Source organism: Melospiza georgiana, chromosome 8 (genome assembly GCF_028018845.1).
Source record: "Melospiza georgiana isolate bMelGeo1 chromosome 8, bMelGeo1.pri, whole genome shotgun sequence".
NCBI lineage: Eukaryota > Metazoa > Chordata > Aves > Passeriformes > Passerellidae > Melospiza > Melospiza georgiana.
Genome location: NC_080437.1, coordinates 36,862,571 through 36,887,010, shown reverse-complemented (window position 1 = coordinate 36,887,010; position 24,440 = coordinate 36,862,571). Strand labels below are relative to the sequence as shown.

Genomic DNA, 24,440 nt, shown 5'->3' with positions numbered 1-24,440 from the left:
CTCATTCCTTTTCCTCCAGGGGCTGGGGAGGCTCTTGGCCTCTGCCTGCCCCTTTCCCACTGGTCGCTTCCTGACACGGAATGGAGATGTTTCCCTGGAAGCAGCATCAAGCAAAGCTCAGCCAGGCCCTGGTAACCTGCACTCAGTGCCCACACAGGGTGTGATGCTCCTGAGGAGCTGGAAACCATGCAAGGGTGAGGCTGGAAAAGCCCTGTGAGCCCATGGAGTCCCACCATGGCCAGCACTGCCCCACATCCACAGGGCTGTGAAATACCCCAGGGATGGGGGCTCCAGCCCTGCCCCGGGCAGCTGTGCCAGGGCCGGGCAGCCCTTTCCAGGAAGGAACTTTTCCTACCCCCTCAAGAGCAAAGCTCTGAATGCCCTGGTGCTGTTTCCCTTTCCTGTGGGACTGGGAGCAGCAGGTCCCTGCTGAGCACAGGGCTGGGCTCTGGCTGGAGAAGGGAAGGGGTTAAACCAGGGTGTCCCTTTTTCACTGCCACTGTCCCCCAGCTCCTGCCCCCAAAGCTGACACCCCGGGGCAGTGCTGGCTGTCCCAGTGAGGCACTGCAATGTTCACCCACCCCTCACTGCAGGGACCTCAGTCCCAATTTCATGGCATGGCCATCACCAGGGGCTCGCCGAGCCACAGCCTTGGCCTGCAGGGGCTGCTTCCCTGTGGGCCTGCCCAAAGCCCTGGGGCAGGAACAGGCCCAGAGGGCTTTGGGCTGGGAGGGACCTGAAAGCCCACCCAGCTCTGCCCCATCCAGTTCCACCCCTGGCCATGGTGGTAAAACCTTTCACTAGACCAGGTGCTCCACTAGGCAGCAGTTTTACCAAACTTGACACTAAAATCTGGCTTTAGATAAAAGGATAAAAATTCCATGAGAATAGTCAAAAGCTAATTGTAAGTGGTACAAGCAAACAGGACTGCAGAATAGGATATTCCATTCGTGTTTGCTGAGAAAGCAGATCCACAACCAGCAGCCCAGGCCACTCCAACCATCCCAGCTGGAAACACCCCCTGGGCTGGCCCATCCAGCCAACTCCCTCCCACACAGAAGGAAATGTTGCAAAACACAGGGAGCACGGCCAGGTAAACATTTAAAATTTATTAAACTTTTTGGTCAAAAGAACTGAACAATTATGTACAACCCCACGGATCGGCTCGAGCAGGCGTTGGGAACGCGGTTGGATCAACGCTTCAGCGACCCCCCAGTTCCACATCTCCAGAGTTCCAAAGTGTCACAACCAACTACAGGCCCGAGCCTTTCCCGGGACAACCTCAGGCTTTGTCCTTCCCACCTTGCTGGGACCCAGCGGCTCGGGGGCGGTACCGGGAGGGGCGGGACGGCCACGGTTTGCTCTTGGGGCTGGAACAAGCCCTCGTTCCAGGGAAAACGGAGTGTAACCACACTTGGGGCTGGCTGGGGAAAGCTTGGGGCTCTGGGAAGGAGTTCCCAGGCTGCAGGCACCTGGCAGAGCGCAGCCTCTGGCTGCTGAGGGCTGCTGGACGTGGCCCCGGGCTCATCCGGGGGAAGGGGATGTGATTTAGGCCTCTTTGGAAGAAAAAAAGAACAAAGAAAGAAACAGTACCTAAGGCTTAAAACAAGTGAGCAAGAGAGCTCCAGCAGCTGCTGTCCCGCCAGCCGGGGCTCACCCTGGGCAGCCCAGCCCGGCCCTGCTGCAGCACAGCCCAGAGTGGCTCTGGAACTGCAGTGGGAAATGCAAGATTCTACGCCAAATACTTAAAATAAACTGTTCCCTTTGTGACAAATACTAAAAAGGTTAAAAACCATTAACGCACGTCAGGTCTGTCTCTGGCTGAGGGTGAGATGCACCGGGAAGCTGCATGTTTATCCTCAGAGCAGAGAAGGTGTCGATGTTTTGGTTCCCTCCGTGCAAGGCCGACACTTGGTTAAGGCTGTGGATGTTTCTAGGACCCTTTCCATCTCCTAATTGGCACACACAGAGCCTTTGACAACAAATCCAGTGCAACTCCAACTCTATGACAATGCCATGGAAACTCTAAATTCAGAATCTGAAATACTACACAAAAAAGTTTGTATTAGTCTGCCAAAAACTCGGTGTTTTGGGGCAAACCCTGTCAGAGGTGCCACCAGAACTGTTCTGCACCAGCTCAGGACATGCAATACAAAAAGAAGACTGAATACATCCCTCCAGCTCTAAGAACACGTTTGATAGGCTGTTATTTATTAAGTGGTTTCCACCAGAAGGTGTGGTTATAGGTACAGTTGGTGAGTAAATAGCCATGGACACCTGCCTAGACCCCAGCTCAAGCCCTGCCACTGTGCTCTGAGGTCAGGCCCTGGCCGGGCCCGAGGAGGAATGGACAGGCATCAAGCACGAGAAATGTTCTGAAAGGCCCAAATTTTACAGCAGAGAGCGAGAGAGAGAAATTACACTTTTATGACAACTTTTTCTTCTCAGGTGTTAAATTTTTTTGGTCTATAAACTGGAAAGGAAGGCTCAGACATCAATAAATACATTTGTTTTGAGTGTTGGCCTCATTGAGCACCGTCCACCAGTTCTGCCTCGGAGGGTCCTCCCCGAAAGGCGCGTGGATGCTCCCACCCCACCGAAGGCAGAACCACGCCAGGAACTCAAAGCCAGGCCAGATGCTCTCCGATAGCTCAAGGGAAGTAAGTGCATCAATGATCCTCACTGATAGGACAACAAGGCCTTCTGTTACAGATAAACAACTGAGCTGAACTATGTGAGACGAGACTCTGTCCGCGGGCAGCCATCCTTAGTTAATCTTTTCCTGGAATAAATACAAGTTATTGGTGGCAGCTACAGCGATGATGTTCTCCGCGGGGTGCCATGCCGTGTGCAGAATCTTCTTGTTGAAGTCCAGACTGTCAACGGTAATTTCGTCCTTCTTCCTCTTGCCCGTGGTGCACACTTTGCGCGGCTTTAGGATGGCACGAGGCTTGCTGCTCTCCCGGGACGCCTCCAGGGTGGTGTCCCGCTGCGTGCTCCGCTCAAACGTCCGGAAGAAGTTGTTGTAAGATCCAGTCATGATTGTACTGGTTCAAGGAAAAGGAAGGCACACCTCGTAAGAGATAAAATCCACCCCCTCCTCAGTCTCACACGTGACCGTCAGACCATGCTCATCACCAGGCCACGGCATTCCAGTGCTCTCCTCTCCACTGGACACCTGCTCCATTCCTTGGGGCTTGAGCACTGCTTCCAGTGCAGCACTTCACTTTCAGCAGGTGCTGCCCTGCTGTCCCCTCCTGCCACTGGCACTCAGCTGCAGTGACACTTGGTTCAGCTGCACGTGAGCAAAGCAGGCTTTCCTGGTGCTCCTCTATCCCTTTGTCCCTTGACAACAGAAGTCAGACTGGTTTGCCTAAAAGGGACCCCAAATCCCCCCCAGTGCCACCCCAGCCATGGCAGGGACACCTCCCACTGTCCCAGGTGCTCCAGCCCCAATGTCCAGCCTGGCCCTGGGCACTACCAGGGATCCAGGGGCAGCCACAGCTGCTCTGGGCACCTGTGCCAGGGCTGCCCACCCTGCCAGGGAACAATTCCCAATTCCCAATCTCCCATCCAGCCCTGCAGGGAACAATTCCCAATTCCCAATGTCCCATCCATCCCTGCCCTCTGGCACTGGGAGCCATTCCCTGTGTCCCAGCACTCCAGGCCCTTGTAAACACTCTCCAGCTTCTTGCCTCCTTCAGGTACTGTGAGGCCACCCTGGAGCTTCCCCTCTCCAGGTGAACAGCCTTTCAGGAAGAGCCTGAATAGGCTCTCCCAGCCTTTCCTCCCAGCAGAGCTGCTCCATCCTCTGATCATCTGGTGCCTCCTCTGGATTCTCCCCAGCAGCTGCAGGTCCCTCCTGTGCTGGGCTCTGTGGTTGGGGATCACCAGGAGCAGCCCTGGCAATGCTGTTGGTGCGCCCTGGCCAGGCTGAGCCCCTCCCGCACCCCCAGCCCTCAGGCTCACCTGTCGGAGCCGTTCCAGCAGCACTCGAACTTGTCGAAGATGCAGTCGTTCTCGTAGAGGGAGCACAGCTTGCTGCGCAGGTACTCGTGCACCTGGGGAAGGGACACGCGTTGGACGCGCACGCGGCCACGGGGACACAGGGGACGGCTCGGCACGCGTCCTGCTCTACCTGGTAGGTCTCCACGGGCCTGTTCTCCATGTTGAGGTCCCACACCTTGACAGACAGGTAGTCTCTTGTCATCATGTATCGCCCGCTGTGGCTGAATTTCACATCAGATATCGAGGATATTATTTCTGAAAAAAATGATCTGCTGCTAGGATCTTCAGGTTCCTCAAAAACTGCAGAGAGAACACACAGTTCCACATGAAACCAACGCCGGCTCTTACATGGCCTCCGTGTTTTCAGTACTGGAGAATTTTAAATCAGTCACTAGTTTCTTTTTGAAGGAAGTCGCTGTCAGACACTTCTCAGAAATAATCTCTTTTTTAGCACTGTTGTGCTCTGGGGCACCAGAATGCCAGATGTCCATCTCCAACACTCAACCAGAGCACAGCACCAGCAAACCACAACTCACAGTCTTGGGGATCAACCAGAGCAGCAAACTGCAGTGGGTACTGTAACCATCACACCTGATCTACACATCAGCCACAACAGCAGCAGGTGGGAACAGCAGGGACCCCAACACCAGGAGACCACTGGACCATGTCCTTCCTTTAGCTCTGAACCGCAGCTGTACTAAACAAACCCTGAAATGTGAGCAGCTACATTTGCAACACGGTTTGTGTGACTTTAGAGAGCAGATCAACATGTGTTGTTTAAATCCACAAGTCAACCTCTGAAATCAGAGATTCCTGATCCAGGCTACCCAGATCTCACTCATTTTTGAAAGAACCCTTGTAGCAGGATGTGATTCAGTCACAAGCAGTTAAAAATAAAGTGCATTTAAGTGATTTAATGCAACACTGAACCAGATCAGTGGGGTGGCCTTGCATTAGTCACTTCCCATTGCACAAGTATTTCCTTTTAGCCCAAGAAAGCCCTCTCTGCACTGCAGGAAGCTGGCCTGGGCAATGCTAGAGCTCAGCTCTGCCAGCAGGGAACAGGAATACGTGCCTGTGTGCAAGGCCTGGGCAGGATCCTCATGGCTTCCATAGCAAAGCTTTCTTTCCTCACCTGCTCATGCTTTGGTGGCTCGGCAGCCAGGGGAGCAGCCACCCTGCATCCCTGGAAACTTCCAGGGCATATTCCTAGGGCATCAAGTATTCCTAGGGATTCATCCTATCCTATCCTAGCAGCTGCACTGGTCACAGGGGACAGGGATTCTGGCAGCCCAGTTTGCAATGCACAGAGGTGCAAGAGCTGCCCTGAAGTGGCACGGGGAGAGCAGATGCCTTGAGAGGCAGCCAGCCTGAGTGTGGCCAGCAGACAGGCCTCACTGTGCCCAAAGCACTCATCCCCATCAGTTTATGAGGCACAAACAGGCAAAGAGCAGCCAGGTAGGTGCCTCATGCTACACGTGTGCCCAGGGGTGGCAAGAACAGGACAACTGAGACATGCCCAGCACTGCTGCTCTGGAGCTCCCCAGGGAGATCGGGTCCCCCGGGGCTGGAGGGGAGGAAGGGGAGGAAGGGCAGGAAAGGGCAGGAAGGCAGGAAGGGGGGCACTCACACTTGGAGTGCTGGTCGCACAGCGCTGACGAGCGCATGTCGCACAGGCGGATGGTGCCCTTGCTGCTGCTGTACACAAACACGTTGCAGTGGTGCGGGTGGAACTCGGCCGCCGTGATCACCTCCGTCAGCTCCTCCATGTTGGCCGGCTTGATGTCCACGATGTCTGCCACAGCTGGTCAAGGCCTGCAACGCTTCACACCGGCAGCTCATCGGTGACAGAGCTTAACAATGCCACCCAGGAAACCGGGGCAAGAGCTTCCTTTCCACCCTGCGTAAGGTACAAGAGTGGGGAACAGCCCGGAGAATTGCATTTGACAGGTCACAGAATCCCAGAATGGTCTGGGGTGGAAGGGACCAGGCTGCTCCAGCCCCAGTGTCCAGCCTGGCCTTGGGCACTGCCAGGGATCCAGGGGCAGCCCCAGCTGCTCTGGGCACCTGTGCCAGGGCTGCCTACCCTGCCAGGGAACAATTCCCAATTCCCAATATCCCATCTAACCCTGCCCTCTGGCTCTGGGAAGCCATTCCCCTTTGGCCTGTCATTACATACTCTTTTAAAAGAGTGCCTCTCCACTTTTTAAAAAGTGCTTTCTCCATCTCAAATCCACAGATGCTGGGCAGTTTCAGACTCCTGGCGTGAAAGAAAATCTCACAAGAATCAAAGTCCAGCAAGCCTCCCTAAGCCTCCTTCTTAATGCTTCCTATTGCACACCAAATAAACCTCATCGCTTTACCTAAAGCTTTGGAAAACCTGATTTAAAACTTTGGAAATTGATCTGTTTAGGCATCAGTACTCCTGCAACTTTTATTTTACTGCAGATTTGTCAATGTAAAGCACTCTGTTAGTTTTAGTTGCAGAGGTTTGCAGAAAGATCTGAAAATTACTTCTGCAGTTAATGGTATCATTTGACATGAAAAAATATTGAGATTTGGTTTCAAGAGAAGTCACTTGGTTAAGAAACCACAAACTTTGAAGGAAGTATTCACAGTAACAGAGGATCTACTGTTCATATCCAAAAACTGTTATTTAACCTGACTGAACTTCACAAGTTAGGGATGCTCCCACAATTCCTCAATTTCTCCTTAGAAATCAAACCCTCTCTGATGTTTCTACTGACAGCTTTCCACTGGAGGCATGCTTGCCCTCAGCAAAGACTGAGCATCCCAGAGCCTGCTTTCACTGCATTACACCTCCAGACTTCAGAAATTCTCTTTGAAGCCCTGGCTTCAAACACCCACTCTAATTAGTACCAGTGAGGTGATTCTCAATCACAGGCAGCTGAGCTGCACCTGCCGTGCAGGGGGCACCAAAGGATACTGAAGCTCCTGTTGGTGACCTCCAGGTGCCAGAGGTTGATGCGGAGGTCGTCGGCAGACAGGTACGTGGCGTAGTCGCTGTTGACAGAGATGGAGTTGATGTGGTAGGTGTGGGCGTTGGCGAAGGTCCTGCGTGGGCTGGCCTCCACCATCAGGTCCATGGGCTTCAGCGTTGGCACCTGGGCGGGCACAGAGCACAGGGGCTGGGCACAGGGTCACTGCTGATCCCCACGGGGTCACTGCTGACCCCCACACATCACCCAGCACAGGGTCACTGCTGATCCCCATGGGGCCACTGCTGACCCCCAGACATCACCCAGCACAGGGTCACTGCTGATCCCCTCACATCACCCAGCACAGGGTCAGTGCCTTAGAAAGGACCCTCCAGATTGAGTCCATTCCCCCAGCCCAGCTGAGGCCGCCACCATCCCCTGTCCCAAGTGCCACAGACAGCTGTGAAACCCCTCCAGAGATGGGGATTTTACCCCTCTGCCCTGGCCCACAAATCCAGCCTGTCCAGTTTCCCCTGCAGAGCTTCCTGCCCCCCAGCAGATGCACATCCCACTCACGTTCCATCCTCTGTCAACTCAGCGGCCGCCCTCGATCTCCTCAGCCAGGTCATCAATAAAGACCTTAAACAGAACTGGCGCCAACACTGAGCCCTGAACCCCACAGCTTGTTTGATGGCAATTAATTAATTGCACTGCAGAGATTTCTGTATTGATTTGGTGACTAAACACTTCTGAAATCCACTGAGCACAAAAAATACGGAGAGAGCACATGGATGCTGACTTTGGACACTGCCAACAGGAAACCTCCCCGCCAAAGCCAGCCCTTGGTGCCTCACCCAACAGCACATGGGCTGTGTTTGTAAACAAACCCTTAGAAATGTCCCCAGACCTTGGATGGCTGCTCAGGAAACTGGCAAGAGCAGTCTCCAAGAAAACTCCCAATTTGCTCATGAACAGTCAGCAGGAATTCAGGCACAGCTGGATGTCCTGCTCCCACAGCCAGCTGAGCTCAGGGGTGCCTAAGGTAACCTGTGCTCCTGGAACAAGGACTGATCCAGCCCAGAGCTGCCTCCCTGCCTTCCTGGCCTGTATCTCCCAGCCTGTTTACACCAACTGACAACTACAATTAATCCATTACTTTTTATCAGGCCACTGTCCTATCTCAGCAGAGTGCTCCCAGCCTGGCTGTGACAGCACAGGTGCACCAATGGGAAAGATCAGGAATGGGACTTGGAAATGCCATGGTCTCTGTGTGAAGTGCTGCTTCTCCTCCATGGCCACGTCCCCATGAACATGGGCACTGTGTTTCTGTAACAAAACCTGCCAAGAGAGCCCCAGAGCTCTGCACACTCCGGCTCTCCAAACCCTGAGCACTTTAACACATGAAGGTACCTCCAGGTGAGGTTTTTCCTCCAGCCAGCTCTTGTTCAGATGTGGCTCATCCATCAGCCCTTCTCCTAGGCTGCAAGGGCTGCAGGCCAGAGCAGCAGCAAGGGCAGGGGACTGACAGAGAGGTTCTGCTGCTGCTGCTGCTCCCCCCGTGCAGGACAGTGCCTTAAGGAGCCCAAAATGCCTCTCCAGAGCCCCAGCTGGTGCCTGCTCCAGCAGGGCAAGGCAGCAGAACCCAAACCTCCACTGGGACCTCCTTCTACCACTGGATCCTAGGGGATGTAGCTGCTCTCATGGAACACTCAATCCAACCCTGGCTTGCACACACTGAGGCAATGGAAATCCTTTCCCAATGCATTTTGTACACCCAAAGCTTCTGCTCAACATTCAGCTTTGGCAAAAGCAAGACAAACCTCAAGAAATGCCTCCAGCTGAAGTCTCTACCATGGAGGGGGGCTTTGAGAGCATCGAGAGCCTCAGTTCTGCCCCTGCTGATGGTGGAACAACATGAAACCCCAGGAAAACCTCCAACCCCACCTTTCATTTCTTGGGCTCCTGCTCCAAATGATCCCAACCCTACCACTACAGCATGTCCAAGACTATTCCAATGCACATTAGGTTACACAAATGCCTGGAACTTGCTCTAACAAACAGACCTTCATCCAGTCACAGAATAACCTATTCCAATTTTTGACTCATCCTCTTAGAAATACAGTATTATAATGATGGAAGTTTTCCTCAAGCTTCCCAGAGGAACTTTTTAAAATAGTTTTTATATAAGAATAACATGAAGTGTCTCCATTTTTTCTGAAGGTTTCAATGAGCCTGACACAAACACCATTTGTGATTTGCACATTTCAGTTTGGTAGCACAAAGACAGAGAAGAGCATGCAGAGAGATACACAAAGTCAAAGAGCAGAGACCTACCCGTAGTTCTGTGACTCGGCAAGGCTCCCTAAGTCTTCCATCTTCATCTTTTAAATTATAACCTTCAGCTCGTTTATCCCTTTCACTTATTTTCCATAGTTTAATAGTTTTATCTAAAACCAGAAAATTCACATGCTTGAGAACAGATTGAATACAAAATCAAATCAGTAAACGTGCACTCAGCAGAGAGGACATGAGTGACCTGTCTGCATTTCCCCTGCCTGCAGCACAAGGACCCTGACCGAGTTCTTTACCCACAAGGTGAGGTGCAGTTTGAATAAGATCCCAGTTTGTGCCACAGAATAGTTTAGGCTGGAAAATACCTTTAAGACATGAGTCTAACTGTTCCCACTAACCCATGTACCCAGTTGTACAATTTCATTTACACATGCTCCATGATGCCCCAAAACTAAACAGACCCAATATTCACAAAGCCAACATTACAATCAAGACATATTTTGCATGTAATTAGAGAAGACATTAAAACAACACCAAAATATGTCAGAAAAAAACCCCAAGTGTATGACAGGTGAGACAATATCCCAAAGACAAAGTTCTTTGTGCAAAATAAAGGGCCCTTACCATTTGTAGACAGCAGGAAGTGAGCAGCATTCTGTTGTGGTAACCACCTAATTTTATTAATTTTTTCCTCAATTTCTAGACTTTTCAAGTAGTCAAACTCAGGCTCATGACTCTGGAAGGTACTGTAAACATTGTATTCTCCCCGAGAGAGAGGACGGCTTTTAGTCTGCAAGAAAAAGAGCATTTCTTGAGGCTGGTGGCACTGGGTCCCTCAGAAATGGCCCACACAAAACAACCACTAGAAACCGTCAATCAGAATGTCAGCTTTTACAACAGCTCTTGAATTTTGAATCTTCAGTCTGTGGTATTGTACCCAGTTTAGCATCAATACAGTGCACACAGCCCTTCCTCTTTAGAAATGTAGGTTTATGTATAAATAAATACCTGTGCACCCTTCAGGCTTTGCTAGTCTCATGTGGTGGGTGTGGGAGCAAGGAACAGAGAGCAAAGTCCCAAGGTTCCCCGGATTTGCATTATCAGGTTTGAGGCAATCTGTTATCAGGCTTTCTGAGTAGGTTGGTGTCAGTGGTTTGTGGTGCAGAACAGCCCCAGGGGTGCAGTTTGCCCTGCAGTGTCTCACAGCTGTGGAGTTTCCACACTCTCACTGAACTCTCAGACTTTACATGATTTTACTCCCCATGCATCATTGACTTGTAAGAATTTGGGCAGGTTCCTCTCACCTGACCCCCTCCAGAAGTTCCCTGCACTCAGGGTGAGCTGCCTCGGCACCGGTGCTTTCCCTCTCTACTCACACGTTTGGCTGGAGTAACTGCTGCTGGCAAGTGAAGTCAAGCCCTATGAGCCCAGGGCATGATGCAGAGCATTCCAGGGTGCTTTCCCAAATCCCAAGTGTCTGGGGAGCTGTACAACCACCCTTAGCTGTCACTCACCTAGTGAACCGAATCTTAAATACAAACTGGGGAAAATATATGGTTATTATTTTAAGGTTCCAGCCTTATACACTTGTTGTAGATTCTTTCCTGCAGTTTTGCACAGTACAAAAGAAACGTCCCTCATTCCCAACTCTTCCTCAGTTTCCATGTGTGTTTCCCTGTGATCCCTGGGAGACAGCTGAACATTCCTGTGTGAACAGCCTGACCTGGGCTTTGTTTTCCCCTCTCTGAGAAGTGCCACGACAGGCAGGTTTTGCCTTACGGAACAACTGAGAGCCAACCCATAACAGCCCCCCTCCAGATCAGGCAAGGCCAAGGTCCTGAGAAGTGCAGGGTGTGCCTGAGGCACCTCTGACCTTATCTCTGGCCCTAGTTAAGCCTCTGGCCACCCCAGTAAATGATGAATGAGCCTGGGGCCGTGTGGGTGCAGCCAGGTAACATTTCAGTGCTGCTGGCACCTCACTGCTCCAGAGCCTCCCACAACAACCAGAGAGGCACCTGTGGGACAGCCTGGGACCAGCAGCACACTGAGCACAACACTGGCCAGGTGTTCATTAACAGAACATCATCTGAGCCCCACCGGGAGAAGAGGGGTTCTGCTGGAGAAATCCCACAGCACCCGGAGATCTCTAATATTCATGTACGGACAAGCTGAATTAAAATTCCTTTATTAATTCTGGTATTTCTGACCCAGGAAGATGCTCAAACCCTCAAATTCCCTTCAACTCCTCAAAGGACAGAATATGCAGACACTTTGGTGAGAACTGCCATGTGGAATACTGACTTTTTAAAGAACACAATCCCAGACTCCTCCCAGAGATGACAATTACTTTTCAGCACTTGGGGTACATTTCCATCCCCACTGCTGCTCGGGATATCCCAGCTCAGGATGAACACACAGGAACATTACAGCACTGTCACACAGCTGAACTCATGAAGAGGAGCTGTGGAAGTGCAGGAGGGACAGTGCTCCCCCTCTCTGATGGGAAATGCTCAAGCGTTTCTGGAGAAGTGGCTGTTTCCACTGCTTTTAAATCCTCAAACAAATTTTAACTACCTTATCCTGTAGTTCTTGCAGCTTATTTCCTCAACTTCTTTTACATTCTCTCCCAAAGCATTGTGATTTATCTTAGGTCAGCTTGACCCAGTGGAAAAATTCAGGAGAAAGTCCAAATTCTGCAAAGCGACACTGAGGACACCAGGTAAATATCAAGAGCTCACTTGGATTTTGGGGACTTTTTTTTTGGAAGGAGGGAGGGGAACCCTCACGAAACCAACTTACCAAGTACAGCACAGGGCAGATACTTACAAAAGTGTCTAACTTGGGGTTTTCTGAGAAAACTCTCCATTTAAATATCGGGGCATGAACAGATGAAGTGAGACTGTGCAACACAAGAACAGTGTAGTAATAACACTTTTGTTTTTTGAGTCACTGACCTCTTGTTCCCTTTGAAATATAACCACTCTGCCACCTTTGTCTCCTGTTGCAAGAAGATCACCAGTGTAATTAAATTCAACTGTTGAAATTATATCAGCTGTAAAGAGAACAGAAATAAACCAGCACTGTAATGTGGAAAGCAAATCAAGGAGTTCCAAGACTTGAGCACAAAAAAAAAAGCATTACAACTTGTATTAATGCAAGGACAAAATTCTTCATTTACATCCCCAAATGTAGCCACGTTTCAAAGCCTGACACACTTTTACTGACAAGCTAAAACACTTACTCATTCCTCAGTGCAGGCCTTTAGTCACCTGAAGTACACTGGCTTAGGAACCCAAGGTGTGTGTGCTGCCTGTGGGCAGTGTCCATGGGGATATCCCTGCCCCTGAGCTTTATCCATGGGGATATCCGTGCCCTGAGCTTTATCCATGGGGATATGCCTGCCCCTGAGCTTTATCCATGGGGATATGCCTGCCCTGAGCTTTATCCATGGGGATATGCCTGCCCTGAGCTCCCCCAGGTGTGTGTGCTCCCCCTGAGCTTTATCCATGGGGATATCCGTGCCCTGAGCTTTATCCATGGGGATATCCCTGCCCTGAGCTTTATCCATGGGGATATCCCTGCCCCTGAGCTTTATCCATGGGGATATCCCTGCCCCTGAGCTCCCCAAGGTGTGTGTGCTCCCCCTGAGCTTTATCCATGGGGATATCCGTGCCCTGAGCTCCCCAAGGTGTGTGTGCTCCCCCTGAGCTTTATCCATGGGGATATCCCTGCCCAGAGCTCCCCAAGGTGTGTGTGCTGCCCTGGGCAGTGTCCATGGGGACATCCCTGCCCCGAGCCCCCTCAGGGATCCCACCCTGGTGTGTGCATCCTGCCAGGTGTGTGCATGCTGCTCCCACCTGCAGCGTGCCCCGATCCACGTGAGGCTGAGGCACACCTGCCTTCCCAAGCCAAGCACTCAGGGAGTTAGTAACTTCAGGGGCCCGGAACAGGCAGCTTTGCTTGGCCAAAGGTGGAAAATAGAAACAAAATTGTTCAGCTGAGCTTCCTGAACCGGCTCCCGGCAGAAGCACCAGCCAGGACACATGGAAGCAGGAGGGCAAAGGAAAAAACCCCCTGGGGCTGGAGAGAGGCCAGTGCTATCCCCCAGAGCAGCCCCAGCCCCTCTGGGAGGTGGCAGTAAAGAAATCATTGCCGCTGAACAACCCCAGCCAAGGGGAGGTGAGATAAGGAGCTGGAAATGTCTGTCCTGGGGCTGGGGCAGATGGTAACAAACCCGACAAAGCACTCAGCAAACACTGCTCCTGCTCACATCAAATATTGCATTTATGATGCAGATAGCAAAATTCTGAGGTTTGAAGTGTATCATATCAATTAGTTCCAGAGTGTGCAATTGGAGACTCCCTGGAAACTCCTTTCCTGTATTGATCTTGATGTGCTATCTTTGAAATTCCTTTCAATAATGCCCCACTCTCACGAGGAAGGAGATTAGAAACACTAACAAGTTTTCTCAACATAAATTCATTTTTCATCTTTTATCAATGATGCCCTTAAAAGTTTTTTCCTAGTATGGAGAGATAATGATTTACCTTCTGGATTAAAAATATTTAGAACAACTAAATAAATGAGTAAATATAATCTTTCTACAGATTATATGCCAGATTTATGCCAGCCTTCAATATCACATTACTAACCAGCTTTTGGACACATCCAGTTTTATAGTCACCTTTCTTTAAAAGGAATTACTAGTCAATTATCAGTTATTATTAATTATACACAGGGATTTTAGAAGACACCCTGGAGAAGCAGGAAACCAAGGAAAAAGAAACAAACTGAGAAGGTAAACAATCAGTGAAGTGACTTCACTGAGAATTTTATGACATTTTCAGTACTCAGATAGGAAGAAGCCCTTGAGTTATGGCAGTTTATTAATAGCAAAACTAATATTCCACTACTACCCTCACCTGCAAGCCCTTCTAGCAAGGATCCCTTTTACCCTTGGAGATTCAGGATGAACAGCAGGAATAAATGCCTCCTTGGCACATACAATTCTTTCAAAGTCACAAAAGCTACTTTTCCATTTTATTTTAGAAAAAGAAGAAGTTATTATTAGCTTCTCCCATTTTCTACTGGAGTATTCACACAATTATTTGGTCAAAATGATCTGTGTACCATTTTTGTTTCCCAAAAATGCCCAAACCAGCTGCTGCCACAGCCATTATTCCCCAGCAGTGCTACCCAGACAAACAGAATCCTGGCTGGAAACGCACCAAAACACAGACACTACCCAAATTCCATGGCTTGAAACAAGAAATGCAGGGAGAGGAGGGGAAAGAAGATGCACTGAAATAGTCTGTCACCAACATGCTCTAGGGAACAGGGAACTGGGGGGGCACAGCAGGACAAAAATAGAGAAGCTTCCTTCAAATATTTTCTAAGTTACAAAATTAGGAAAATGAGCAAATACCTGCTTTAATAGTCCTGTACTTGTTTTATCCATAAATGTATGAATTATAAAGTTTTCCCTATTGGCACGTTTAATTGAAGCAGATCAATCTCCCAAATCATTCCACCCACTATCCTCAGCACTCTAACATCTCAAAGCAGGTGAAATAAAAAAAAAAAAAAAATTCCAAGACTCCAAGTAAAGCACAGAATGAATTCCAAACCATTCCTGTTCTGCTCAACACTTCACCCACCTACATTTGCTCCTCACTTCCAAGTCACCTTAAAACTTTTAGGAAAGAACAAAGCAAACCTCTGCAGGCTCTTCATCATTGCATTAACTCTGGGATTTCTAGGATTTTTTATTAGATGTCATAACTTCTTCTCAGGTATACAAGGACCAGTCTTATCCCCCTGCCTTACCTTCAGCCTCTTCTCCATGCCAGCAGAGTAACTCCCAGTGGAATGTGGGGAAGGGTGAGCAAAGCCAAAGCAGTGTGATATTTGCTCATGGACAGCACACCAAGGCTCTTCCCAGGTCCTGCTTTTCTAGAAACAGAGGTTTGTCCAGCTGTCCCTCCAGTTCTGTCCCTGTGGGGCTGGGACTTGCTCTGCACCCATGTAAATCCTCCTCATGTACCCAGAGAGGGAGGGCAGCAATCCCTGGGACTTCACATACAAGGCTGGCCATGTTTCTTTCCAGACAAGAAAAATTCACATTTAGCCTCACTTCTGGAAATGAGTTCCAACTTGGTTACACTGCAGCCAGAGGAGAACCTCTGAGCTGTTTTCACAGTGTGTATTAAAAGGATTGCTGGCAACTACACCGTGATTCTGTACCCCCAAACAAGAGCACTGATCACTTCCATGGGTAGGAAACACCATCCCAACACATCAGAGGCCACAAATCCAGCTCTGCAGTAATGTGGTGGAGCCCACTGCCTGCCTCAGGACAGCCCTGCAAGCCCTGACAGATGTGACAAAGCTCAGTTTGAGTGCTCTGAGCCTTTCACCATCCCTGTTGAGTGCAAACCTCCCTATAAACAACTCCTGCCAGAATTCTGGGGGAGCTGACAGCCTCCAGAGCCTCCTGGGCAAGCTCTGCTGGGAGCAGGGAGCTGGGGTGGCAGAGACCAGCTTTTGTTAGGATTTGGAGATGACAGCAAGCTTATACCTGCAAACTAACTTAATCCCCCCAGGATTCATCCCGGGTATTTCTGACACCGCTATCAACGCCCGGGCTCTCAGCTGAGGTAATGGAGAATGCAAAGAGATCCACAACATCTACATCAGGTGCCTAAAATTAGCTCCTGTGAACTTTTCCTCTCTAAGCTGCCTGTGCATGGCTGCTCTGGTTAAAACCCAAACCTGAAAACATGGAATTACCTGATGGCTCACACAGGAGAGAAGGAATTTGCAGCTGCAGCTTGCACTCAGGACCAACACTAATGAGACATGGTCAGCACCAGTGCCTCTCATCCTCCCGAGCTGCTCAGAGCCTTTTGTCACAAACCCACTCCTCAGACATGGAGTGAAAAGGAACCAAACACTCACAGCTCTCTAACAGCACCTGAAAAGGAGGCTGTTCCAGCTTCCAGGGCATTCTAACCTAGAATTTTCCAAATATGTAATGGACAACATACCACTTCAGCACAAAGCCTGAACAATGCCTGCCTGCACACCTGGCTCCTGTCCTGCTCCCCGGAGAGGAGTCTCAATGCACAGCCCCATTTCCCATGGCCCATCCTGGGACCAAGGCAGGAACTTCTGTAAGGCCCAGGGAAACCTCTGCAGAGGCTCCTGCTTTGAGAGGAAATGGCTGGCCTGGACTGCCAGGGGACAGAGGGAATATTTCTGTGGCTGTGATCAGGCTCAGAGGTGACACACCTTTCCCTCCAACACTGCTATCCTACAAAGCTGGAGTTATCTGTGGCTGTGGGAGGCACTGTGTGGTCTCCCACAGCAAATGGGAAGCAAGCAGAGTGCAGAAGGGATCAGCACAGGTTATGTGCTCCTACACCAACTCAGAGAGCAGGCACTGGGATCCCCCTGGAACACTGTGCTGAACTGTGTGACACGACATCAGAAGGAACACAACTCTCTTTGCAGCAGACAGGGACAACAGACCATTCTGAGGGACCACAGGTGACAAACACGGGCAGTGAGAACAGCAAGGAGCCACCACTTCAGAGCAACTCAGGAAAGACTCTTCAAATAAAAAATATAATAGGAGCAAATAAGATCAGTCAAAAAAAAAAGAGCCCCTTTAGAGGGAAGAGATTATCAAAGAAAATGAAGCAATGTAGAGACCAGCAGCTGCTAAAGAGCAAATCATAGCAAAAACGTTTAAAAACCAAAATCCTATTGGAGCTTAACAAGCTGCAGACACACAGGGCCTCAGAAGTGCTTGTCACTGATGTGCAGTAACTGCACTTCCCAAACACTCCCGGGGATGTGCAGCTGCACTGAGGGCTCTGGGGTGGGCAGAGGGAAGCAGGGTGTGAGGTCAGACAGCTCTGCAGCTGGGATGGCTGCTGGCAGCACCCTGGTGCTGGGCAGGCGGGCAGTGCTGCCATTGCAGCCACCTCTGCCCCTGAGGTGTCACTGACTCGCTGCCAGGTGAAGGAGGGCTGTGCCCTGCAGCCAGGACAGCCAGAGGAACAGAGGGGCCACCCTGTGTGGGGAGGGACCTGCTGTCAGTGCTCCTCAAGTGCTGTTTCCTAACAGCTGATGGAAATCACAATTGTACTGAAACACCAGCCAAGCTCTACAGCTGCCAATAACCACCTGACAATATACACACACATCCAAGTTATCGGAATATGTCTCCTTATATACTCAATTTGTACACTTCCACTTGCAGGATTTCTTTGAAGAGTTACCACAGGACTGAGGTGTACCAGAAATCAGGAGAATAAGCCAAAGGGGTATAGTTTTGCTCAGACCAAACTTCCCTCAGCTTACATCGCTAAACACTCTGCCAACCTGAAGTATTTGTAAGGACTAACTAATTTTTTATGCCCTAATACTCACCTCACTTGTGAAATTGGCTTGAATTGCCTTGAGGCACCTGGCAGTGCTTAACTTAAACCAAAATAACTCTGCTTTTGGGACTAACTGAAATCCTTGAACAGACTGAAGGTAAAGCAAGAGCAGGGCACCGGGCAGCCGGGAAGCAGAAGCTCTGTGAGGTCAGTGCTGCTGCTGACAGGCCATGGCAGACTTCAAACATCTTGTTTGGAGCTGGGTGGGAAAGCCTGCCAGCTCCTGGGCGTCCTGGATGCCTGGAGCTGAGCCACCTGGCTCCTGGAGGAGCACGCAGGCTGCTCCGCTGGGAGCAGAGCGTGGATGGACAGACAGACAGGCAGCCAGCAGCAGCACCCTGCTCAGGGGCTGCCAGCACCCCCAGGGATGTGCTGAACACAGCGTGGACAGACAGACAGACAGCAGCACCCTGCTCAGGGGCTGCCAGCACCCCCAGGGATATGCTGAGCACAGCGTGGACAGACAGACAGACAGCAGCACCCTGCTCAGGGGCTGCCAGCGCCCCCAGGGATATGCTGAACACAGCGTGGACAGACAGACAGACAGACAGCAGCACCCTGCTCAGGGGCTGCAGGCACCCTAAGGGATATGCTGAGCACAGCGTGGACAGACAGACAGACAGCAGCACCCTGCTCAGGGGCTGCAGGCACCCTAAGGGATATGCTGAGCACAGCGTGGACAGACAGACAGCCAGCAGCACCCTGCTCAGGGGCTGCCAGCGCCCCCAGGGATGGCACAGCACCCCAGAGCTCATGGCAGATGTGAGTGCCATCCCCTCCTGCAGCTCAGTGTGAGTTTCCTATCAATGGAACCAGACCATGACCTGACAATGGGAGTCCAGTCTCTGCATGGCACCCCAAAAAGCTGCCTGCTGAGTGTGGGGTGCACAGAGCTGTGTCAGTGCAGGGACAGCCAGACCAGCATGGCACGGAAAGGAGCAGCAAAGCCAGAGCTCAGTTCCACAGATGTGCCCCTTTCCTGCCTGCAGAGCTTGCCCTGCCTTCCCCACAAGCCATGAGAAATTCTGGAGGCTGTTTCTCAGATTCGTGACATAATCCAGTACTCTTTGTGCAAATCTACTGCCTCGGTATTATTTTTTAACCTTTGGAAGACTAATTCCAGTAAGCCCTCTCCTGCTAGAAGTGTATTTAATTAATTCATGCTATTGTTAGTTTTTTTTAAGTAGCTCATAGTGATGGTTTTGGGTGTACTTCTATCAGGAGTTCATAAAAGTCTTAACATGATAAGAAAATTTCAGTTGAAGCTTTCCCACCTTCCATCCTTTAAAAAAATAGTGGGTTTTGTCATTTTTCATTAGGCTTTCCCCTCTGCATGCAGCCTGCCCGTCTGCAGGCACCAATCCAGTGGCTTGCACTCATTCCTGTATTCCCACTACCCAAATTGCTTTGTTGTGCATTCCCACTTACAACTCTGCAATTGATACTCCCTGCTTATTCCAACTCTTCACCATTCACAAGCTACATCTTACCAAACTTCACATTTCATCAAAATCTAACGAAGGCCTCAGGGAGGGCAAAGAGGCACCTGAGGTCCTGCTCGTGCCAAAGCACTGGCTTTTGAAGAAAATCCCAGCCCAAAGCCAGCTTACAGCCCACCTTCTGCCCCTCTGCAGCAAGTGTCACCTCCAGGCATGACCAGTGACAGGGTGACAGCACACAGCACGTGGCTCTGGAGTCACTAGCTCCCTGCCTTCCAGCTCTTACAGAAAAAAGACAACATTAAAGCTTGCAACCAATTCTGCACCTCCCTCCATGCAACTGAACCAGACATCACAGAGCTGCGCCTCTACTGCAAGGGTTTTTTTTTAAAGCACAAAACCGTGCCTGAATTTCCTTTAAGAACAGAATAGCCACAGTGAATTCCTGAACCTCACATGAGAACGTTTTAAACCACTGATTTGTAACAACAATTTCTAAAGAACATTTCTAAATCACTTGTAGCTGCACTCAGGATTACAGACTAATATATTTTTATCAGATGGTGCTTGTCCTTGCTCCTTGTGTTCTGCTTCCTGGCAAACTGCTGAGGTGTCTGACCCAGCCCCTAACAGGCAGCAAAAGCAGGAGAGTTGGCTGAAGTGACGATAACAAGGGATGCCTCAGTTTGGCAGGACAGTCAATCAGTACCAGTCCCTATCTGGAGAATTTAGAAAAAAAAAGAAATTTATTTCTTGGGTCATTAACTGGAGATACAGCACTGCATCCACAAGGGGTGATGGATTAGATGCAGTAACATCTGGCCGACAGGAATTTGGGCATATCTGTACATTTAATAAACAGATTTACATTTTACTTGCCCCAAAAAAAGAACCTCCCAAAATGGACAAATTTGAACATGGAAAATAAATTCAACACAAAAATCATGGAAGTGATAAAGTCTCTGGCAGCATTTGTATTCTCTATTTAGAAAGGTCTTTCTACAATAAAAAGCAGCCCAAGAATTACAAGTTCCATGGGCAATCAGTGCAAGTTCTGGAGTCACGTGGTTAACTCTAACAGCAAAATTACCACACAATCTTTAATTAGCTTTGTTTTCAAATTGTGATTGTTGCCATCCCTAACATTAATTCTTTCACTCAATCTGTTTAATCCTCCAGTCCTCCTTCCCGAGTCCAACTAAACTTTTCTGTTCTAGAAAAGTCATATCCAAGCCTTTACAAAATCCATATTCAGTGTGTGATGGATTACCCTGGTCTCTCAGAAACGGTCAGACTGAACAGTGCCCTTCTCTTTCCTGACACAGAGCCCGAACAGAGGTCAGGGATTAGTCACCGAGGAGAGGCAAGGCACGGACAGGACAAAGAGGAGACAGTGATTTTCTGTATTAATGCCCCAGTCAGGAAAATCCAGCTGCCACTCTGATACAGCCACTTGTCCCCGGGTTTGTGATGAAGCCAGACACCTGAGAAACAACTATGGCAGAATTGCACTGCAAAAGAAGGGATGTTCTGGTAAAGTTGCCTGGCTGACTCCTGAATAAACCTCTAAGAAAATCCAGCAAAATACTCTGCATGGAATAGGCTGGACAGCAACTCATGGTGTCCTCCTCTAGAGAGCTGATTTTTCACAGAATAGACCAAAAATTGACAGCAGTAGCAAGTTTGCAACATCACAAAAATTTATGTGCAATTCGAAGGCTATTTCAAGGCAACAGCTGTCCATCAAGCAGGTTTAGATGTGCAGTTTGGAAAGAGAGGATGTAAAAGATGGTAATGAGTAAACATGTCCCTAACTGAAGCCCAGAATCTAGCTACGTATTTGTACTCTTACTAGGAAATTAAATTTGGGCTGTAATTAGCAAATAAATAGCGCATTTTTTATATTTAATTCCAATTTCAAGGCAAAATGTAACTGGAGGAGAAAGGCCACAAATCAAAACAAAAAATCAAGAAGTAACAAAGCCTGTAAATAGTTCTGGTATTCCCACAGGAAAATGAAACTTTAGTGGTAGTTTTGCAAAAGCAGGTGCTGAATGATTCCTGGAGCTTTCCTGCTCTATGCAAATCCAGGCTGCTCAGGAGTTACCTGGGAAGCAAGATGCCCCCAGGAGCCAGATGTCCCCAGGAATATACCCTTTTCTCATGGAGAACTGACTTTTAGTCACACAGTGACAGGTCCGAGAGAAAAGAACCATTTAAAAAACATACAAGCTACTTAAATACATTTCTACAAGATTTCTGTAGAGCAAGCTACAAACACACAGAGGGAAGAAAAACGAAGAAAACAACTGAGTGAGCCCAGTTTCTTGAGCAGTTTCCAGTCCATCCCTCCAATGGCCATTATTTTAAATGGAATGCCAAACAAGTGGCATGAAAATGAAAACACTGTCAGCACAATTTCCCCGTAGCAGGCGGCAAGGAAAAATATTTACTGCATCCAGTAACAAAAATAAAATCCCAAACCCAAGCTGAGCACACACGGCCCTGCAAGTTAATTCACACTTTAGAAAGGAGTGCTGCCAGCCTGGGCAGCTGGAACACAGAAAATTTAGGGGCCAAAAAAGAACTTTCTCATCAGAGTCAAGCAAAACTCCACCCAGGTTCTGCACTCCACAGAAAACACTTTTCCCAGTTAAAACATTTCTTGTTTTCTACTCTGTCCAAAACATGAAGCGCCTGGAAAGTTTCAGAGAAATGTGAAGGTGTGCCCTTTTTCCCTGCTTAATATCCCTATTTATAGCTCCCAAACGTTAACAAGTGGGAATCAAATCTCTCCACAGCTGCAGGAACCCTTTAAACTGCACTTTTCAATGCAGCACAAATGACAGAGCTGCACTCTCTGTGCGTCAGAGCGAAACTTGACAAGCCTGACAGACTCCACTGGTGTTTCTTTTTTTCCTCTCCCTGTATCGTATCACTGTTGTTACCTTTTATCCTAAGCCCAAAACTGTAGACAGTTATCCTAAGCCCAGAACTGTGCCCAGTTTGGGCTCCTCAGGACAGGAAAGTCAAGGAGAGGGTCCAGCAGAGGCCACAGAGGTCATTTTGGGATGGAGCATCCCTGAGGTGAGGAGAGACTGTGGGAGCTGGGCCTGGCCAGGCTGGAGAAGGGAAGGCTGAGAGGGGACCCCACCAACCCCTCCAGACTGCCCAGGGCTGCCAGAGGCCGGTGCCAGGACAAGGAGCACCGGCCAGGAGCTGAACCACAGCGAGTTCCACCCAACGTGGGGAAGAACTTCTCCCCCTGGGGGGGCAGAGCCCTGGAGCAGCTGCCCAGGGAGGGGCTGGGGTCTCCCTCTGCAGAGCCATTGCAAACCCTGCTGGCCACGCTCCTGTGTCCCTGCTGCAGGTGGCCCTGCCTGGGCAGGGGCTGGGCTGCGTGATCCCAGAGGTGCCTTCCAACCTCAACTACCCAGAGATTCAGGGATTCACACTAAAGACCCGGAGGAAGGCGCCGTGACTGCTCTGCGATGCTCTACGGGTGGGAGCTCGCTTAGTCATGGCCCACACCCCCCGGCACGGCCGGGGATGCTGCGGCGCTGCCCCGCAGCCGCCGGGAGGGCTCGGCGTGCAGGGGCTCCCCTCACCTTCCGCCACGTCCTCGTCGATCGCCCCCTTCACCTGCAAGAAGCACCACTGCACCTCGTTGTTGCTGCCGCTGCCGTCGCCTCCAGCTCTCGCCACTACTGCGGAGGGAGAAAGGGCGGTGAGAGAGGGAGGGAGAGAGGGGACCCCGCGCCGAGCCCGGCCCGGAGCCCTCGGGGCCGCCGCGCTCCCGCATCACCCGCCGCTGCCGCCCGGCGCGGCCCGGCCTGCGGCCGGCTCCCACGGCCACACGGAGCCGAGCCGCGGCCCATCCCGGCGCGAACGCGGAGCCGAGCGCGGAGCCGAGCGCGGGGCGCGGACACAGACCTGCCATGGCGGGGGGAGCCGCGGGAGCGGGGCCGGGAGCGGGGCCGGGAGCGGGACGGAGCCGCCCGGAGCCGCGGGAGGGTTCGCGGTTTCAAAATGGCGCCCATTGCCGGGCGGCCCGGCCGTGACGTCACCGCCGGCTCCCCTCAGGGAGGGCGGGCCGGGCAGCGAGCGGGGTGGTGATCGCGGCACGGCCGCTACCGGTACCGGCACCGGCACCAGCGCCGCTACCGGTACCGGCCGCGGCACGGCCCGGCGGGGCGAGCAGGGCGGCGGAGCGGGAGCATGAGCAGCAGGAGGAAGAAGATGAAGTGGTCTTGGTGCTGTGGAGGCGCTCCCCAGGCGGCAGCGGGGGCTCCACGCGCGCTGCTCCAAACGCGGCTTTACGTGAAGGGACGGGGCGGGACCGCCACAGCGGGGAGATAATGCTGTGCCTCCTGATTTATTCCTGCTCGCTCCCTGAAGGGTTAATTGTGATGAGGGGAAAAAAAAACCAACAAAAGCAATAAAAAACCCCAAACGTGCCTCTGACTCGTTTCCGCCTTCAGCGAGCACCAGAGGCGGGGTGAGGGGAGGGAGGGTGGCGGGGGCTCAGGGAGTCAGCGCTGCTACGGGATTTTGCACAGATTTATCACAGAATCCCAGAGTCACTGGGGCTGGAAAAGCCTCCAGGATCACCGAGTCCCAGCTGTGCCCGGTGCCCACCTTGTCCCCAGCCCAGAGCTCTGGCTGCCACCTCCAGGGATTCCCTGGACACCTCCAGGGATGGGCACTGAACCCTCCCTGGGCAGTGCCAAGGCCTGAGCACCTTCTCAGTGACAGCGTTTCCTGAGCCCGGCTCAGCTCTGGTGTCTCAGTGACAGCATTGCCTAAGCCCGGCTCAGCTCTGGTGTCTCTGACAGCATTTCCTAAGCCCGGCTCAGCTCTGGTGTCTCAGTGACAGCATTGCCTAAGCCCGGATCTGCTTCTTTTCCAAGCACAGATACTGGAAGTTGTCAAGATAAATTTCTGCCCCTAAGTCCGAGAGAACAGAAAGAAATGAAAGTGAATTCTCTGTTTGCCCCCAAACCCCTCTGTTAATGTATTCCTGGTCCCTAAGTCCCTTGGAAAGTGGTACAACTTAAAGAACTCTAAGTGCTAGGAAAGGTGACAGATCTGCATTGTTGTTTCTTAGTCTGAGGTGGTTTCCTAAATCCTCTTGGTTGTAAGAAACACAAGGAAAGTGGTTGGTAAACAGACGTGGTTAATTGTGATCTTGAACCCATGAACCCAGATGAGTGAAGAGCTTACAGAGTAAGAGTCTTGTTAGGGACAAGTAAATCTCTCTGGTGGGAGTCTTTATTTTACTGAATGAAATTTTACCTGGAGGTTCTCTGGGATTT

The 24,440-nt window shown here is 50.7% G+C and overlaps 1 protein-coding gene across 2 annotated transcripts; it reads right to left on the bottom strand.

Moving 5' to 3' along the window:
* Positions 1 to 1,090: 1,090 nt before the first annotated feature.
* Positions 1,091 to 23,174, bottom strand: PPP2R2D (protein phosphatase 2 regulatory subunit Bdelta). Of its 2 annotated transcripts, none has more exons than XM_058029429.1 (10): positions 23,059 to 23,174; positions 22,734 to 22,832; positions 12,194 to 12,291; positions 9,864 to 10,029; positions 9,282 to 9,394; positions 6,956 to 7,133; positions 5,639 to 5,803; positions 4,139 to 4,308; positions 3,970 to 4,061; positions 1,091 to 3,047 (listed from the first exon to the last, which is right to left on the bottom strand). In XM_058029429.1, the coding sequence occupies exons 1-10, from the start codon at positions 23,063 to 23,065 to the stop codon at positions 2,768 to 2,770; spliced, it is 1,368 nt and encodes a 455-aa protein (XP_057885412.1). In that variant the 5' UTR covers positions 23,066 to 23,174; the 3' UTR covers positions 1,091 to 2,767. The 2 variants fall into 2 exon arrangements, with proteins under 2 accessions (XP_057885412.1, XP_057885413.1); XM_058029430.1 differs by having other exon boundaries at positions 22,734 to 22,829.
* Positions 23,175 to 24,440: the final 1,266 nt, after the last annotated feature.

What these genes read in the sequence shown, in the direction of transcription:
- PPP2R2D (XM_058029429.1), bottom strand. An exon ending in GCCGAGTCACAGAACTACGG is followed by an intron (nt 7,134 to 9,281) that starts GTAGGTCTCTGC and finishes GTGCCCGCCCAG; the next exon opens with GTGCCAACGCTGAAGCCCAT. An exon ending in GGCCCGTGGAGACCTACCAG is followed by an intron (nt 4,062 to 4,138) that starts GTAGAGCAGGAC and finishes TCCCTTCCCCAG; the next exon opens with GTGCACGAGTACCTGCGCAG.